General features: G+C 26.9%; 3 protein-coding genes across 3 annotated transcripts; 2 read left to right on the top strand and 1 right to left on the bottom strand.

Moving 5' to 3' along the window:
* The first annotated feature begins 36 nt into the window (after positions 1–36).
* On the top strand, positions 37–1422 carry LOC126846359 (uncharacterized). Its single transcript, XM_050585699.1, has 3 exons — positions 37–242; positions 618–1078; positions 1172–1422. The coding sequence occupies exons 2-3, from the start codon at positions 624–626 to the stop codon at positions 1281–1283; spliced, it is 567 nt and encodes a 188-aa protein (XP_050441656.1). The 5' UTR covers positions 37–242; positions 618–623; the 3' UTR covers positions 1284–1422.
* Positions 1423–2503: 1081 nt separating this feature from the next.
* On the bottom strand, positions 2504–5544 carry LOC126846325 (TGF-beta-activated kinase 1 and MAP3K7-binding protein 1-like). The gene is made up of 8 exons (XM_050585643.1): positions 5175–5544; positions 4268–4508; positions 4042–4174; positions 3731–3974; positions 3504–3663; positions 3304–3403; positions 2883–3087; positions 2504–2813 (listed from the first exon to the last, which is right to left on the bottom strand). Exons 1-8 carry the CDS (start codon positions 5269–5271, stop codon positions 2647–2649), a joined length of 1347 nt encoding a protein of 448 aa, XP_050441600.1. The 5' UTR covers positions 5272–5544; the 3' UTR covers positions 2504–2646.
* Positions 5545–6694: 1150 nt separating this feature from the next.
* LOC126846316 (serine/threonine-protein kinase Pak) lies at positions 6695–16580 on the top strand. The gene is made up of 10 exons (XM_050585631.1): positions 6695–6903; positions 7048–7155; positions 7230–7452; positions 11069–11228; positions 11314–11773; positions 11840–12026; positions 12683–12875; positions 12955–13151; positions 13214–13351; positions 16246–16580. Exons 2-10 carry the CDS (start codon positions 7100–7102, stop codon positions 16327–16329), a joined length of 1698 nt encoding a protein of 565 aa, XP_050441588.1. The 5' UTR covers positions 6695–6903; positions 7048–7099; the 3' UTR covers positions 16330–16580.
* Positions 16581–17521: the final 941 nt, after the last annotated feature.

Here is a 17521-nt window from a genome sequence, read left to right as displayed (position 1 = left end):
AATTGTAATTAACAACACTATAATAGTCAATAATGTTACGATAAATCATACAATTTCAAAAACGCAACTATTACTATTTACTTGTTTTGTATTAAATATGTACACATGTATTTAATGAATTTTATTACGAAATATCACAATACATTTTTGTGCACTTCAATATAGTATTTACAGAACGATATATAACATTTCGAAACACACATTTGTAATTATTTGTTAATCTAGAGTTCACTAATTTTTTGGTAAATAGAAATTTAAATAATTTTAATTGTAACCAGTGTTTGGAGCATACCATTTCAAAAAGATTATTATGCATTCCCATCTAGATTTCTTCAAATTGTATAGAATATTGAATAAAATGTGTGCTCAATTAAACATTTGTTTTGGGGCTAAACAAATAATTCAAATTTACTTTTAAATTTTACTCAAAATGTAATGCATTCATAAAGAAATTAAAAATGAAAAACTTTGGAATGTATTCTATCCAAACACTGGTTATAACTTAATAATATATCATTGTTTAACAACTAGATTAAAAAACAACCCTTGAACTAAATTAATACTTGACTAATAGTTTAATTATTATTTTATATTTACTACTACAAATTTGCTTTTAGATTATTATGGAGATTAATAAAATAGCAATTTTAGAAAAATGCGTTGCTGCTTTAGAATACAAGGTTTACGGAAATAATTCTCAATCATCATTTTCATTGGGTAGTTTGATTGATGAAATAAATAAAGTAGACACTACAATAAGTAATGCTTGTATTGGTCATCCTAATGCAACTGCATTACTTGGGCATGTAAAAATCTTGGATCAGTTGATGGATCCATTCTATGAAGACTTGCAGCTAGAAACGTCTAAAAGAGAAATTATACTCTCTGCTGAAACTGATTTTGTGGATTATGCACAACAGTTGAACATTTTAAAAGAAAATTGGCCAGCTTTAAACAATAAGTCTTATGGAGATTTAGACAAATATACTAAAGATATTGAAAAACTTGTTAATGATGAAAGAAAACAGAGAAATGCTATCAAACAACAAACAGAGCAAATACATAAGTTATTATTTATGTAAGAAGAACATTTTTTTTCTATATAATATATGGTACCCATCTTCCTTAAAATACTAAATCTTGTACTAATAATTTTTATTTGTGTGCATAGGTATGAACAGTTGATGTTAAAATTTTCTTTAGCATTTGAGAAGTTAGAGAAAGCTATCACTGAGTTGGAGTTTAATTCATCTACCAAACCAGAAGAAAGTAATGAAGCATAATAAAAAAAATTGAACTCTAAAAAAATATTTGTATAATAATATATATATATATATGATAACATTAAGTAACATAATTAAAATAATTGTTGTTTTATTCGTGCAATTATCATTTATTTTCAATATCAGTTCATCCTGGCTATTTTGGTTTTTATAAATGTTGATTTATTAGAAAATGTATAATAATTCAATAATATCTCTTATATTAGCTATTATAGACAAACAAAAAATGTATATCTAAATAAAGCTAATTATATTTTACAACTATAATAAAATATATAACACTCGTAAATATACATTTATCAAAAACCCGGTACCAATGCGTACCTCATGAGTAAACAAATCGAGTAGGCAGGCCGTGTATGAAAGTCAAACGATGATCTAAACGAGTGCACGCAGGGAGTAACAATAGCAGACAGCATGGATAAAGATAGATGGAGGAATGTAGTAGAGGCAGCGAAAGTCCTTCAAGGACCGTAAAAGCTCAAGAAGTAAAAGAACATACATTTTTTAATCTTTGGTCCTATAGTGCTAGAGACGAACTATTTCATTGTAGTGTAGAAATGTGGGTAGCCATAAAATTAGACTGTTAATAAATTAAAAGGCCACAATATTTTATATATTTTTTGTTTATAATAATTAACATTGTGGATGAAACTGTACTCAAATTAAGAAAATCACTTTTAATTCTTTAAATATTGTTATTCATTTTAAAATTTCTAAAATAATGGTTGATTATTTTTGTTTAAATTGCTTAGGTACCAATTTGTTAACTTTAGGACCATACAATTTAAATTGCATCTTGCCTATATCCTACATACACATATCTGAAGTGAAAAGTTTTATTTCAATAACATTTCAGTTAATATTACTTATTAGGTATATCATTTTTATATTATGCATTATGGGGGACAAATGGGTAAAGTAGTAGCGGTCATAAGTGAACGACCTACTGGGATACTAGGTAAATCCCGGGAGGCCCTTTTCTTATTTATATACTATTTAGGGTGATTCATAATGGATAAAACACTCATTTACTCTTAAAATAGTTTCAATTTTGTAGTTTTTCTTTTTGAAGATACTTAGCTAGTGTTATTTTTCAATAATAGGCCCTATTCAGATTTTGGCTAACCTCATATAATTGGAAAAAACTGAAGGTGTAAGTGGACTTTAATGAAATAGCCAATATTTATAATTTAAAAAATATATAAAGAAATAATAAATAAAAGTTAACAATACAATTTATTTGTTAAAATAGGAACTAATCATTATATTTTGTTAATAAAATCTAAATTAAATAAAAAATAGTATATTAATAAGTTGACATATTTAAACAAGCTCCCGTTACATTTTATGAATACTGTTATTAATAGAAAAAGTTAATATTTGGAGGCAAAGTCCCATTTGCACGTGCTTTTTCTACATTAGCATTGAATTCATTAAAATCTACATAAGGTAAAACTTTTTTAGCTAAACTACTAGACTGGTCCGTTGTAGTTGATGTAGTAGTTTGAGTCAAGTTAATGGCAGTATCTAAAATCACAAACATAAATTTATTACTAAATTAAATACAAAATTATATATTTTAATTATATTATTTACCTTGATCATATGAACTATTCCAACTGTGTTGTTGTTCTGTGATAGCATTGGGCATCGCAAAATTAAAATTACGCACCATTAATGTTATGTTTGGACGAGTAGCACCAATAACATTATCTTGAGCTTCATGTGTATCATGATATATTCTTGCTATATGATCCACAACAGCTTGTGCAACACCAGTTAATGTAGACTGTATGCGCAACTAAAATATGTAATCAAATGCATAAATATAAAAGGGATATATTGGGTTTATACTAGGGCTCCCTATTTCACAGCTCACGGATTCACGTGAAATTAATCATAAGTTTATAAGACTCGTGATTGGAAATTGTTACCGTGATGTATTACTTCACATACATAACCGAGATCCCTAGTTTATACAACAAATCACATAAGCAATTTTTTTTTTTTAACATACTTGCTCTACAACCAATAGCGCTAATTCTTTGTTCACTTGATTTGTTCCAGTAGCTTCTTCTAATATTTTTAAAAGACCCGGTGATGCTATCATCATGAATCTAATTTTTAAAAAAAGATTACTATATGCAACACTTATTTAAATCATGAAAATTATATTAATAATATGTGAATAATAGAATATAAATATTCAAAATTTACCGATATGAAGAATCAATTGCTATTCCTCCAGTAATATGAGGTTCAGCAATTATTGGTTCGGCAGCTGCAGAACTGAGTCCTTCATAATCTTTATACGCACTTTTTACCATATAGTTACAAAGACATCGTGTTGCTAATTGATTTCCAATTGTTCGACTACCTAACATGGAAAATATATTAATTTTTTTTAAATTTAATAAATTTATATAGATAAATTGTAAATGTACCATTGATTTTTCCTTCAGTTACTTGCAATCCAAGGTTAGTCAGTCTCATTACTTCATCTAAGTTGGTTAAATTATGATCTACACTTAACTGTACTACTCTTAAAACATCATCTTGGTCGGTTTTGCATAATAATATTCGACTTTCTCCCACGTTAGCAACAAAAAGATGGTTGTTTTTTAGTATTGCTATAGCTGCCCCAGTACCACATGATAATTCTTCATTAAGCTCCTTTAGCTTTTCTATCTAAATTATAAAAGATACATGTAAATTTAAAAATCATAATTTTATGATTAGTAGTTTTAAAATTTACAATTTGTGGGTATTGTTGATATGCATCATAAGGTGATATATTTTCAGGAAGTTGAAATTGGAGACTAGCTCTTTGAAGAAGTTTATTGTCTATAGTCTCTAAATAAGTAGTTTCCACAGATGTAAAACTTTGCCTAAAATTATTTCAAACACACATGTAGTGTATATAATACAAACACAAATTTTGACAAAAATCAAATAAAAAAAGTGTTTAATTAAGTCTATACTGAATTATTTCTCTAGCTATCTGATCCAATTCTGTATTTGGCAGTTGACCTAGTAATATTTCTGCTGCAATTCTGTCTCGGGCAAACTGAGCAGCATTTGTACCATTGTGGCCATCAAAAAGTCCATACAGCCATACCACACCATCATCGTAACAACATCTGAGACAAATATCTTCTGACTCTAATTCTTCACGATGCTGACCTAATTCATTATATCGCTGACGAGTCAAGTACCCAACTCCTAAACAATGTTTAACTAAAATTACAATTTTATTAAGGTTACCAAATTACATAACAAAAATCAAATATGGCTCGGTTCTAGGGGTTGTTGTGGTGGGTACTAAGATAATTTGTAGGTACTAACAGCACTGCCATTCCTACGAAAGTAACATATTGCTATCCTGATCGGGAATACTTGTATGGGATTCCAAAGGAAAGATCCATATTATTTTTTCTAAACGGGATTTCCGCAGGATTATTTCTATAATCCATAATATCTATGAAAGCTAAGTAAGTAACTGGATTTGGGGCTAGTAATTTACTCCAGTACTGCCCCAATCCGCTCCAAACAAGCATTAAGCTGAGCTACACAAAGTGGCAACATTCCATCTAAGCTTGGAACTAGTTAGACTATACTTAAAAAAGTTAAAGCTAACCGTAATTTTAAGTATATAAATATGAACTATATTTTTTTGGTGTTTTTCTTGGTTTTTAAGGGGAAGGAATGAACTTTTCTACTTTTGACCCACCACAGTAACAATCGAATACAATTACAGATCGATAGAGTTGCTACTCAAGTAAATTGGTTCACAGGAAAAAAAGTTATCTTCTAGACTTCACACACAAAATAAAAAACACATCATTGTAAAACTAATAACTTCTCAGCTAAAAAAATCATGAAATTTACCTGAAACTTTACAAACCGGAAGATCATCTGTCCAACTTCGTGTATAATGGAACATCAATTTGTTGTACTCTGGACCTCCTTCAGCTATAGTTGGCATGTTAAAAAACGTAACTAGCCGTTATTAATAAGTACTAGTATAAATTAAAATTTGTTCTAATTTCAATAACACCACGACTAAATGGAGTTTAATTTGAACCATCCCTAATTATTAGTTATAATTTGTTTTTCTATTTAACAAGAATTCATAATAATCTAGTTCAAAATATAAAAATTTATAGTGAACAATTATTCATAAATCATGACCTGCGATGATTCACAAAATAGAAATTACGAATTACTAATAGCATTGATTATTATTTAAAATCAATGCTAATAGGTATTGATTTTTATTCGTATTGTTCGTATCAACTGGGGCCAGTTCTTCCAAAAGATGACAAGAGATAAGAGTTCTTCCAAAAATTAACACAATTTTTTTATTTTATCAGCGTGACCAACCCCGAAACACCAAAATATAAAATCACATTCTATCAGTCTGCCAATTCTATCAGAATAATAAAAGTAACTAAAATATAATTAACGTTTACAGAGTTAACTGTTATCTCTAAAACCAAACGGCAATAATTAAAATTTCAAATGATAAAAAAATAAAGTCTTAAAAAATATTATACAGTAATTTTTACAATACATTTATAATGACAAAAAGCCAACTATTTAGGATTTTCCTCGTGTTAATTTGTATCATTGTCTGGGGCTGGGTTTTGTTATTTAAAGTTATAACTTATAAATAAGTGGCCTGAGTGACCTAAGTGGTAAAGTTTATGTAATTATCAACTAAGGTTTAAAATAATTTTAAACTGAATCAGTAGAACCTATTCAATAAAATAGATATTTTGTCTCGGAAAATTCTTATTAGAACTAGTACTATGAAAATCACATAAAAAAAAAATAAATAACAACTGCAAACGTTGTAACACTATTCCAAGAAGACATTTTTTTTTTGGTTTAGTTTTTGGACTTAAAGTTCTGTAAATTAGACAAATAATTAATCTAGCGTGTTCCAAATTCTAAATATTTAATAAGTTTGAATCTGTAGTAAAACTTATATCATTTAGACAAAAAACCAAAAAACCCAACAACGTAATTATGAACACAGTATTACTCATACGTAATACCTAAAGGCTATAACGATTTTTAGCATAAACTATTTTGACTGGTACTAACCGGTCGTCAGCTCGGATGATAAAAAATGGAAGGCTTCTGGAAAGCAAACCAGTTAATGCTCATTCCATAATTGTATGTATGAGAGTTGGGAGTATCCTATATACATGTAGAGAAAATTATAAATGCAACGAAAAATATTTAAAATTTGTGGTGGGTTTAAACCACCGCCAAACTCAATATTTCGTTCTTGTAATGTCTTTGAAATTATGATATAATCAGTGTTGGCAACACCCACAACAAAGCACGAAATTCATGATATGATTTTTTTTAGCGATAATGAATCTTGGGAATTGGGATGTTAAGTTTTGTATAATGTATTGTGAATTGTGATATTTAATTCATATTTTATATTTTGTGTTGCTTCTACAGGTATCATCAGTTCAACGTTTAACGAATTTTAATTTTTATAGTTAGCTAATGTTATTATAAATATTAAAAACTATAGATGGACATGTTGAATTAGCTACTTTTAAAATTTAAACGAGGCAGAGGAGTTTTTATGTTTAAGGTAAATAATCTAAAAATAGTGAATATTTATGAAAATGAGGTGGAGTCGCACCCAATAAATTATTGTCAGTTTACATAGTATATATATATATATATGAGTTGTGTTTGTAATGACCAATTGTAATTTATGGTCTTATTGTTACAGAACAATCGAATGCTATTTAGTTAGTATTGTTTTTAGATACTGACGAAACAAAATGTCTGATGACGATGACAAACCTCCAGCTCCTCCAGTTCGTCTTACAAGTAATAGGTACCTAATATATTTTATTTGCATATGAACTGCTTTATCGTTTCACAATTATATAATTAGTGTTTTTTATCTAGTTTTAGGGTAGCTCGGGGTGACTCTGTACATAATTTGGATATCATGCGACCATTACCAAAAGAACCAGATTCTGATCATAAAAAGAAAACAGCTAAGAGCCGTGTGACTGGTAAGCTAAAAACACGAGGAAATAATTGTGAAGATAAGCCAGAGATCTCGTATCCTACAAACTTTGAACATACTATGCATGTCGGTTTTGATGCCCATACTGGAGAATTCACTGTAAGTATTTGTTATCTAAGTATATTTTGCATTGAAATAAAATATTCAGTAAGAAAGGCAAATATTTATCGCTAATACATGCTTTTGCTATGTAGGTAGCCATAATGAACAAAAATGAATGTTATAATCAAAATAAAAAATGATTGTAGAACATAGATAAAATTTAAATATTCACACTATAAAATATACTTTATAACACTATATATAATATAAACTATATAATTATTAGTTGTGTTAGTATTTAATTCAACTTTTCTTTTAAAATAAACATAATCGATTGATTATCTAATAGTATATGCGTTATGCATAAGTAATATATTTCAGAAATTAATTTGTTTTTTGTTATCAAATTGTGAGAACTTAAATATACTTGTAATATATTTTCCAGTAATAGTTGATTTACAATCACCAAAAATAATGTTCATTTCCTAGTAGTAATAATTACCTTATAATATTTATAATGTGTCTAATGTCTTTAAGGTGAATTATTTAAATTCACAAATTAAACATATATGCACATTATTTACCAAAATTATATCTTTTTTCTTATATAACTTTTAATTAACTGCTTTATAAAGTAAATTACACACTGCAAATCGCAATACTGTAGAGTAAATTTAAATTTTAAATTAATATATTTTGTAAGACGATTTTTTTAGAGTTTTGTGTTATTGTTTTTGTTTCAAGCTGCCATATAAAGTGAGTAAAATGAACAGCTTGTGAGTAGCCTAGATATATGTGATGAGTTTGGCTTTCTTAGATTAAGCTCACAATCACGTTGCTTAAAATAAATAATATAGAAATATATAGTTATACATTATTACTTATATATTTCAGTAATTTTCTATAATCTTGTAGATATTAAAAATAGTATTATTTTAAACAATTGGGATTTAATTAATACAATATCATTTTACTATAATTTTATAGTCTATAATTTCTCAGTACGTTTAGAATTTAGATAATTGTGATAGATGTTATATTATAATTTAATACAGTGGCATAATATGGTAAACAATGTTATTGTTGCAAATGTTTGGTCTGTACCACCATGATTCTAGGGTACTACAATTTTTACCTACTTCAATAGTGTCAATATATAAAATCTGTTAAAAATGGGAAAAGTATTATGTCTCTTACTTTTTACTTCGTAAAAATAATCTAATATTTCTTTTTCATTATAAAATTTTGGATAATATTTGTATGTACACATTTTTTTCTAAATAAGTTAATATTAGTGTAACTTTATTTAAGCAAAAACTTTGGGTGGGATCTCCCATGTTTACGTAATTTTAAAGTATACAGAAAATAAAGAGTACAAGTTTATTTTATCAAAATTTAGTTTTTAAATTTAAGTTTTTTTTTTATTTCCCCCTACACAATTCATTAGATCTTTGAATATTTTTTATCTGGTATTTACTTATACTGAGTTGCAAAACTAAGTAATGTTTTGCAACTCTTAAAATATTTGCTTCCGCTATTGAAATGTTTTAATCAAGTCACTGTCTTAAAATAAGTTTTTAACTAATGTGTTTTACTTTTATTAGTGGTCAAGGTTGAAATAAAATGTTTAATTATAATATTTACAACTTGAAGTTATAAATGTTTTAATTAAAAGAAACATAGTTATAATCTTGGTTTCAAATTTAAGCTAACTAATAATTACCTTGCATCTATTTTGATTCCCAGTGTATTTAAATTAGATCATAGTGGGGTCATTCCACGTGAAATCACCTAATGGGTGTGCGACTATACTTCAAAAATGTTTGAAATTTTTATCATTCATTCTTTATAGGTCCTTAATAACAAAAACATTAAAAAACAATTTTTAAAATTTTTTTTTAGACTTAGGTAGGTCAATTTTTAAAAAGAATTATCCAAAAACATGTTCCCGACTTTGTAATTTAACCGCCGATAGTGGTATAGACACGAAACCTGCATAGTTAAAATACTAATTAAGTGTATTTTAATCGTATTTTAAGAAAATTAATTTTTTTTTAATTTTTGAATGTTTCAAAAACATTTTTTGAGGTCAAAAAGTTAAAAATTAAAAAAAAATATTTTGTTTATATAAAATTTAAGATATGTTCTTATGATCCATATCATCTTTGAACCAATTAAGTTTTTTTTGCTATTAATTTAAGGCTTCAAATATAGGTATTCTTCTGAAAACTACCTATTTTAATGACCCACAACACCAATGTGACAGAATGAAAATTTTCCAAATTTATGCATACTTACTTATAAGTGAGTAGAACATCTGGTAAAAGTTTGGTGATTCTAACATCAGTGGTAAAGGTCAAAATGTAAATTATGTATATTTCCAATAAGTGTAAATCGTAAAATTTGATCGCTTATCACTAATGTTAGAATAATTTCTCCATCACCAAACTTTTACCAGATGTTCTACTTACTTATATGTAAGTATTGCATAAATTTGGAAAATTTTTGTTCAGTCACATTGGTGTTGTGGGTCATTAAAATAGGTAGTTTTCAGCAAAATACCCATGTTTGAAGCCGTAAATTAATAGCAAAGAAAAAACTTAATTGGTTCAAAGATGATATGGATCATAAGAACATAACTTAAATTTTATATAAACAAAATATTTTTTTTTAATTTTTAACTTTTTGACCCCAAAAAATGTTTTTGAAACATACAAAAATTAAAAAAAAATAAAAAAATTTCTAGGGTTAAAAAATAAAAAAAAATTAATTTTCTTAAAATACGATTAAAGTACACTTAATTAGTATTTTAACTATGCAGGTTTCATGTCTATACCACTATCGGCGGTTAAATTACAAAGTCGGGAACATGAGGTGTTTTTGGATAATTCTTTTTAAAAATTGACCTACCTAAGTCTAAAAAAAAATTTTAAAAATTGTTTTTTAATGTTTTTTGTTATTAAGGACCTATAAAGAATGAATGATAAAAATTTCAAACATTTTTGAAGTATAGTCGCACACCCATTAGGTGATTTCACGTGGAATGACCCAGTGTTAAACATCTCATTTGATTTAAATAAATATTTTAAAAATAAATCTATTAAAAACAACTTAATTGTATTAAAATTAATTGCACGCATTATTTATCAGGTATTAGGTTTCTAAGATCATATTATTTTATAAAATTGTTTTATGGTTTGTATAGAGACATTACAAGGTAGATTATCTAAATAATATTTTGTAAAAAATTAGTATTTTAAAAATTCTTCAATAATTCATAACTGAAGAGGTGAGTGGATTAAGGTGTTAAGTGGCAATTTATGTAAAAAGTTTTTTGTTTGAATAGTTATAAAAATAGTTTGAATGATTGAATGTGTTAAGTTATATTACACATTTTAGCAAAATATTATAACAGTTGAATGTGTGTTGAAAATGTGCTTAAAAATTTAAAAAATTCTAAGCATTTGAATATATTATATTGATTAAAATGTTGCCTCCTGAAGAGTTTTGAAATTGTCAGTTAACACTATTATCCACTCACACCTTCAACTATTTGATTCGTTTTGTGATATTTTTATATTTCAATACTATTATGTATGTAGGTTTGTTTCATAAACGGTAATCGAATAATGATAAATATTGAAACATTAAATGATGGTTTGTGATTATGTAGGGTATGCCAGAAGCATGGGCTCGTTTGTTGATTACATCCAATATTAGTAAACAAGAGCAAAAGAAGAATCCTCAAGCAGTTCTTGATGTTTTAAACTGGTTTGACAATTCCAGTAAACAATCCAAAACTTCCAAGTATATGACAACTACTACACATATCGGTAATTATTATTTGTTAAATGTCAAATTAAAAATAGCAATAATTTCAAGTAATCACTAAGTATAAAATGTATTTCTAATTTTTAGTGCAAAATAATATAACCCATCCTCCAGAAGTATTAGTGCGTGGTGCACATAGTGGAGGTAGTTCATCATATTCTGGGGTTAGTAGTAGCCAGCCATCTTCTTCAACAGGCAGTACTAGTCCATCACTTACTACCACTCCGACAACTGACGAACAAACATCTCCTCCTCCACCAGTAGCTATACGTCCTGAACGTACTAAATCAGTGTATACAAAACCAATTGAAGAAGATGAGCCCAGATCAATTACTCAAGAAGAACCTAAAGTTGTTTCTCCAGTTCCGTTGCATAGACCTAGTCAAACTAATGGAACTGCCCCAATACTGGATAAAAATAAAAATAATACCACCAGTAATAGTCGCAAAAAAATTGCTGACAATGAAATATTAGAGCAGTTAAAAACTATTGTAACTGTAGGCGATCCTAATAGGAAATACACCAAAATGGAAAAAATCGGGCAAGGGTAATTCAATCATATGTCAATGATTATATAATATACTTTACTATATGTAATAAATTAATTTTTCAGAGCGTCCGGTACAGTGTACACTGCAATTGAAACTTCAACTGGAATGGAAGTTGCCATAAAACAAATGAATTTAGGACAGCAACCAAAAAAAGAGCTTATTATTAATGAAATACTAGTCATGCGAGAAAATAAACATGCAAATGTTGTAAATTATTTGGATAGTTATCTAGTTCAGGATGAACTTTGGGTAAGTAGTTGACGACTAGGTTTTATTTATCTAATTATAAAGAAATTGTGCTTATTGAATCTCATTAAATTTTGTTTATTAAATCTCATAAGATATTCAGTTTTGAAGCTGGCATAGTTAGTTTTGTTTATACTGTATAGTGTATAATTAGTACACTGATAATAATAATTTATATTTTCTATTATAAACTAGTCGCAGCTGTTTTGGCGCATATATATTAAATTCAACTAATTTATATGGGTAGGTAGGCCATATATAACTCAGAGGCCCAAAATGCCGCTTAATCTTATCTACCTAGTAACAATACATTTTTTAAATGTTATTTTCTTAAAATTGTTTAGCTCATTTGATGTTTGTTAGCTCAAGTATTACTGCACTGTGTATACTATATATACTAGAGTTTTTATGTTAACAATTACTAATAAGTAATGTTAAGTAACAAAATAATAAAATATTAAAAAAATAGTAAACTTCAGTAGTAGCACACTGCTGAAAAGAATATTATTTTTTGTGGTGAAGGGTATTTTAAATATTTTTTTGTTTTATTACTTAACTTTATATAACCATAAGTGTTGCTCCCATTTTTCTAGATTAATGAGTAATGGCTAATGCGTTATATTATGTTGATAACCATTCATTTTTATTTTATAATTCAGGTTGTCATGGAATATTTACCTGGTGGCAGTTTGACAGATGTTGTTACAGAAACTTGTATGGATGAAGGTCAGATTGCGTCTGTTTGTCGGGAAGTACTCCAAGCACTTCAATTTTTACATTTTAATCAAGTTATACACAGAGACATTAAGTCTGATAATATTTTACTTGGTCTGGATGGTAGTGTAAAATTGAGTATGTTTCATTTTATTATGTTTAATTTAACAGTCTTGACAATAAGTAATGTATCTATTTTATGTTTTTTTTTATCTAGCTGACTTTGGTTTTTGCGCTCAAATTTCACCAGAACAGTCTAAACGCACTACAATGGTAGGAACACCTTATTGGATGGCTCCAGAAGTTGTTACACGTAAGCAGTATGGACCTAAAGTTGACATTTGGTCATTGGGTATAATGGCAATTGAAATGATTGAAGGAGAGCCGCCATATTTGAATGAAAATCCTTTAAGGGTATGAAAAATATTATTATGCATAATTTTTTAGTGTTAATAAAAAAAAACTATTGATTTCAGGCATTATATTTAATAGCAACTAATGGTAAACCAGAAATAAAAGAGAAAGAAAAACTTACTCCCATATTTCAAGACTTTTTAGACCAGTGCCTTGAAGTAGAAGTTGAAGATAGAGCTTCAGCTTCAGAACTTTTAAAAGTAAGTTAATATATAAGTAGTAATAAAACTTTTTTAAATATGTTTTTTAATTTAATATTAGTTGTAAGTGTCTCACTCTACTCTGAATAACAATTTATTATATATTTACTGTTTAGATATTTAGATTTTCACTTAAATTTTGTATTTGTTTTAAATAAATACTAATCATAGAGTAATGAGTAATATACAAGGCGCTTAGAACACAAGGGGTATAAGTGACATTTTTACACAATCTCAGTTAAATCCACAGCTAAACTACAAATTGTCCATTTTATTTGGTGGTAAAGATATATAAGTGAATTATTTATCATATGCTGCAATCTGGTAGTAAATCAAGGTACCCCCGAACGAAAACGCCATTTGGGTGTAAACTTAGAGCTTGATTTTTTTCAAAATCAATAAAATGTCACTTATACCCATGATTGAACTAAACAAGGTTGTTGCAATATACCCCTTCCTCATCAAATTTTCGATGAAAAAATCAAATATGTCAACGTAACGGCACCCAATCAAAATCAAGTATATAAGTACACGGTGAAATATATAGTAATAGTAAAGTATATATAGTAAAATTGATATCCAGTTATGCTGTCATTTTATTTTTAAAGATAACAATTTGAGACGATGTGCAATAATCTGTATATTTAACCCATGCTTATACCCCCTGTATTCTAGGCACCTCTTATAATAATATTACATAATTGATAACTAATATACTCTATTCAGGTCAAGAACTTTTCAGCAATTAAACCAAAATAAGAGTAATGTTTTGGTTTTGGCACACTACGGTTCTTAACTTGAAAAGAGTATAGAATCCTTTTAGTAATGATAAACAAATATTTACCAACTTTTCTTTAACTCCTGTACACAGCAGTAATAATATTAGTATTAATAATATAATGATATACATTATAATAATAAGGCATACAATTTTGACATTTACCTCTTAAAATGTTGTTTATATATTAATTAGCTTAAATATTCTATTGTTACTATTCATCAAAAAGTAGCATGAGTTAATATGTTACAAAATATGAGAAAAAATGACTTTTTTCTGATTTCTAAAATTTAGTTATTAATGCGTTTGGTTTCCTCAGTAATAGTTGAAAATGTTTTTTTTATATTTACAAAAGTCTCAAGTTATGTTTTTCATATATTACTCTGTGACAATTGTGAATGTTTAACCCTAAATTTCTAGCGTAAAATCCTGACTAAGGAAGAAGTAGTTATTAATGTTTATCCTTTCTTTGTAAACATGTATCCTTAGACCATAAAAACTGGTAATTTATTTGTAAAATATCTAAATATTATTTTTTTTAATACAAGAACACCCCTTCCCACTTAAGTAAATTTCAAACAATAAAAAAAATATTAATATATTTATATTTTAATAAAATAAAATATAATCTTTAATGAATGGGGCTGTTAAACATATTTATAAAACTAGTAAACTAAATTATAATCTTTATTTATTACTGTTTGACATATTATTAAGACGAAAAAGTAAAATTTTATAGTATATTTTTATAAATAATATTAAATAAATGCACAGATTATATACTAACAACCTAAATAGTCGATTTTTATATTTTTCTTAAATTTTGTGTGTACATGCATAGTCAGTTGTCTAGGTTAATAAGTAAATTAAAATATATAAAAATGGACTTGTCCTCTTTCTGCAGTTTGGGATTCAATTATAAAGTAAGCAAACGTCAGCAGCTATATTGAACTAAGTAATCCTAATCATAAAATTAAAAAACAAAAATTATCTAGTTTTGCAACAGAAACAAAAAATTAATTAATTTGTTTCATTCTACCATAAAACGGAACATAATATCGCCACCCCAGTAGAACAATGACACAGCTGTAAGTTACGCATTACAGTTATGTCGTTTATCTACCTTATGCGTTGGCTTTATCTAAACACATTGAAGCATTTAGTTGATTTATACCTAATTTTGCAGTTGCGTCATTGTTCTACTGGGGCGGCGATATCATATTCCTACATGAATACATTATTTAAAGTAACATTTTCAATCCCTGCTGTACATAATAAGTAGTTAGAGAGGTTTTTCCTAATAACAATATTACTAAAAATAATTGTTAATTTTGTCAATGTAATATCCGGCTCAAATACCAAAGTTGTAAACATTATTAATGTTCTACACTATGAACAAATGGCTAAATAAGCCAAAAACACAGTTTGTTATGCAAACTAATGGTTTAGCCGTTCCAACCCTACTTAGTCTTTTGTAATTTTATAGATTTTATGTAATAGATTTCAAATCAATTAGTACTATAAGAATAATAAATATTGAGTGTTAAAAAAATAAATTTACTGGTACTATCCAGTAAATAACTTATTTTAATAAACAACTGTTGTGTTAATAGCTATAATTAACAAACCCATTATTCCCATGACTGAAATTTCTTCTTGTTAAATTCATGAAATAATTATTAGCAAATATCACGTAGTGAGTTGAATACCTATAAACGTGTGTATTTAAGTTTACTGACTTAGCTGATAACCTTTAGCCTATCTTCGTTTTTTGAATGTTTATAATCATCAAGTTACACTAATTGATAAATATGTGTTGGTTGATACTTATATATTTTTACCTCTGCATAGGAAATATTTTGTATTACAATTAAAAATAATAATCTATAGAGTGGCATTGACAGATGCTAATATTCTACAAATGTTTTGATAAGTATTTTTTAATTTTAATTTTACTAAACTCTAAAATAAATCTCCAATTTTAACTATATTTTAAAGAGAATTATGTATTAGTTATAAAAGAAATTGTTTTGTACTCATAGGTTCATTATTTTAACAAATTATTTTATTTATAACTAACTTGTATACATACTAATATATTTTAATATTTTTACAGCACCCATTTTTAAAACTCTCTAGACCTTTAGCCAGCCTGACACCTTTGATAATGGCTGCAAAACAAGCTGCAAAAGGTCATTGATATTGTTGAATTGAAAAGTATACAATTGGTTGTCTGTTAATAGATCAGCCACCATATAACTCCATAAAAACAATGAATCTGTCAGCTTCGTTGGCCATATATTACTATTTATAATTATGTAACAATTATTAACAATTATTATTATTATTATTATTATTATTATTGATATTATTAGTTAAAATCAGAAATAATATTTAAATATATTCTGTTTTTTACATATCTACAGCCATTGGTGCTTCTTCTTCTTCTCTTTCTAATACAATATGAACAGTAATTGTATAGACATTTTTTTGTTGAAGAATATAATAATGAATTTTATCAAACTACATATTTGATATGGCATTATTTTTGGCATACAAAAATATCTAAAATATTCAGTAAATCAATATAATTAAACTATTATTATTTATTTTTTTAGCCATTGTTTGTGAGTTTTATTTATTATTTATTTTAGTTGTTACATTAATAGTATTTAATATTTTTTTTATTATTTGTCTTCTAATCAAAGCTTTATTGTATACTCCGTACTGAATTATTTTTACATAATATATTTTAGATTTATTGGATTTTTAATGATGCTTTTTTTGTACATTTATATATATAGTCGGCTAGTATGACGTGTTAGTATTTTAACATAAAATTTAAATGGGCGTTTGATAACAGGAGGACATTAAGAGTGATATAATCATAACTGCAGATGTATGAACTCTGTGTATATCTTAAATATATTTTAAGCTATGTCGGTTACATACAGTATTGCTCAATAGGTCAAAAGCGAACTGCCATTTAGATTATAAATATTTCATGAATGTACCAATTGTTAGACAGCTGGAACGAGAGAAAAAGTTCATTATACATCCATTACTTGTACACTATATCACTGCAGTCTAAAGTTTCAAACAAATTATTTTTTATTGATTCATTCAATTGTTTTCAATTTCTATTTATTGAAGGTATTCATCATAATTGCATTGTTGTAAACAACATGTTATTCTGAAACAACCCAATTTCTCTATTTTTTTTTCAACAATCATTGCATCTTGTTGGTACTCAAATTAAAATATAAAAATTAATGTTTTTTCTTGCTCACATTTGCACTGGAGTATAGAATAATATAATATACATGTTAAATAAATTATTATACTATAAATTCAAACTCGCGGTTTACTTAATTATAATATATTTACTATTT

This window comes from Adelges cooleyi, unplaced genomic scaffold (assembly GCF_023614345.1).
Source record: "Adelges cooleyi isolate 19-005CV unplaced genomic scaffold, UGA_ACOO_1.1 ACOO_flye_CR_arks_rails_tigmint_CR_PRNA_108, whole genome shotgun sequence".
NCBI lineage: Eukaryota > Metazoa > Arthropoda > Insecta > Hemiptera > Adelgidae > Adelges > Adelges cooleyi.
Note: the sequence above shows the minus strand (reverse complement) of the source record. Positions and strands in the feature narration are given on the sequence as shown.

Coding starts and splice junctions, on each gene's coding strand:
- LOC126846316 (XM_050585631.1), top strand. CDS start 7,100: ATGTCTGATGACGATGACAAACCTCCAGCTCCTCCAGTTCGTCTTACA. Junction 11,229..11,313: donor GACAACTACTACACATATCG/GTAATTATTATT, acceptor TCTAATTTTTAG/TGCAAAATAATATAACCCAT. Junction 13,152..13,213: donor TGAATGAAAATCCTTTAAGG/GTATGAAAAATA, acceptor TATTGATTTCAG/GCATTATATTTAATAGCAAC.
- LOC126846325 (XM_050585643.1), bottom strand. CDS start 5,271: ATGCCAACTATAGCTGAAGGAGGTCCAGAGTACAACAAATTGATGTTC. Junction 4,509..5,174: donor TCCGGTTTGTAAAGTTTCAG/GTAAATTTCATG, acceptor AACATTGTTTAG/GAGTTGGGTACTTGACTCGT. Junction 2,814..2,882: donor GAATAGTTCATATGATCAAG/GTAAATAATATA, acceptor TTGTGATTTTAG/ATACTGCCATTAACTTGACT.
- LOC126846359 (XM_050585699.1), top strand. CDS start 624: ATGGAGATTAATAAAATAGCAATTTTAGAAAAATGCGTTGCTGCTTTA. Junction 1,079..1,171: donor ATACATAAGTTATTATTTAT/GTAAGAAGAACA, acceptor TTGTGTGCATAG/GTATGAACAGTTGATGTTAA.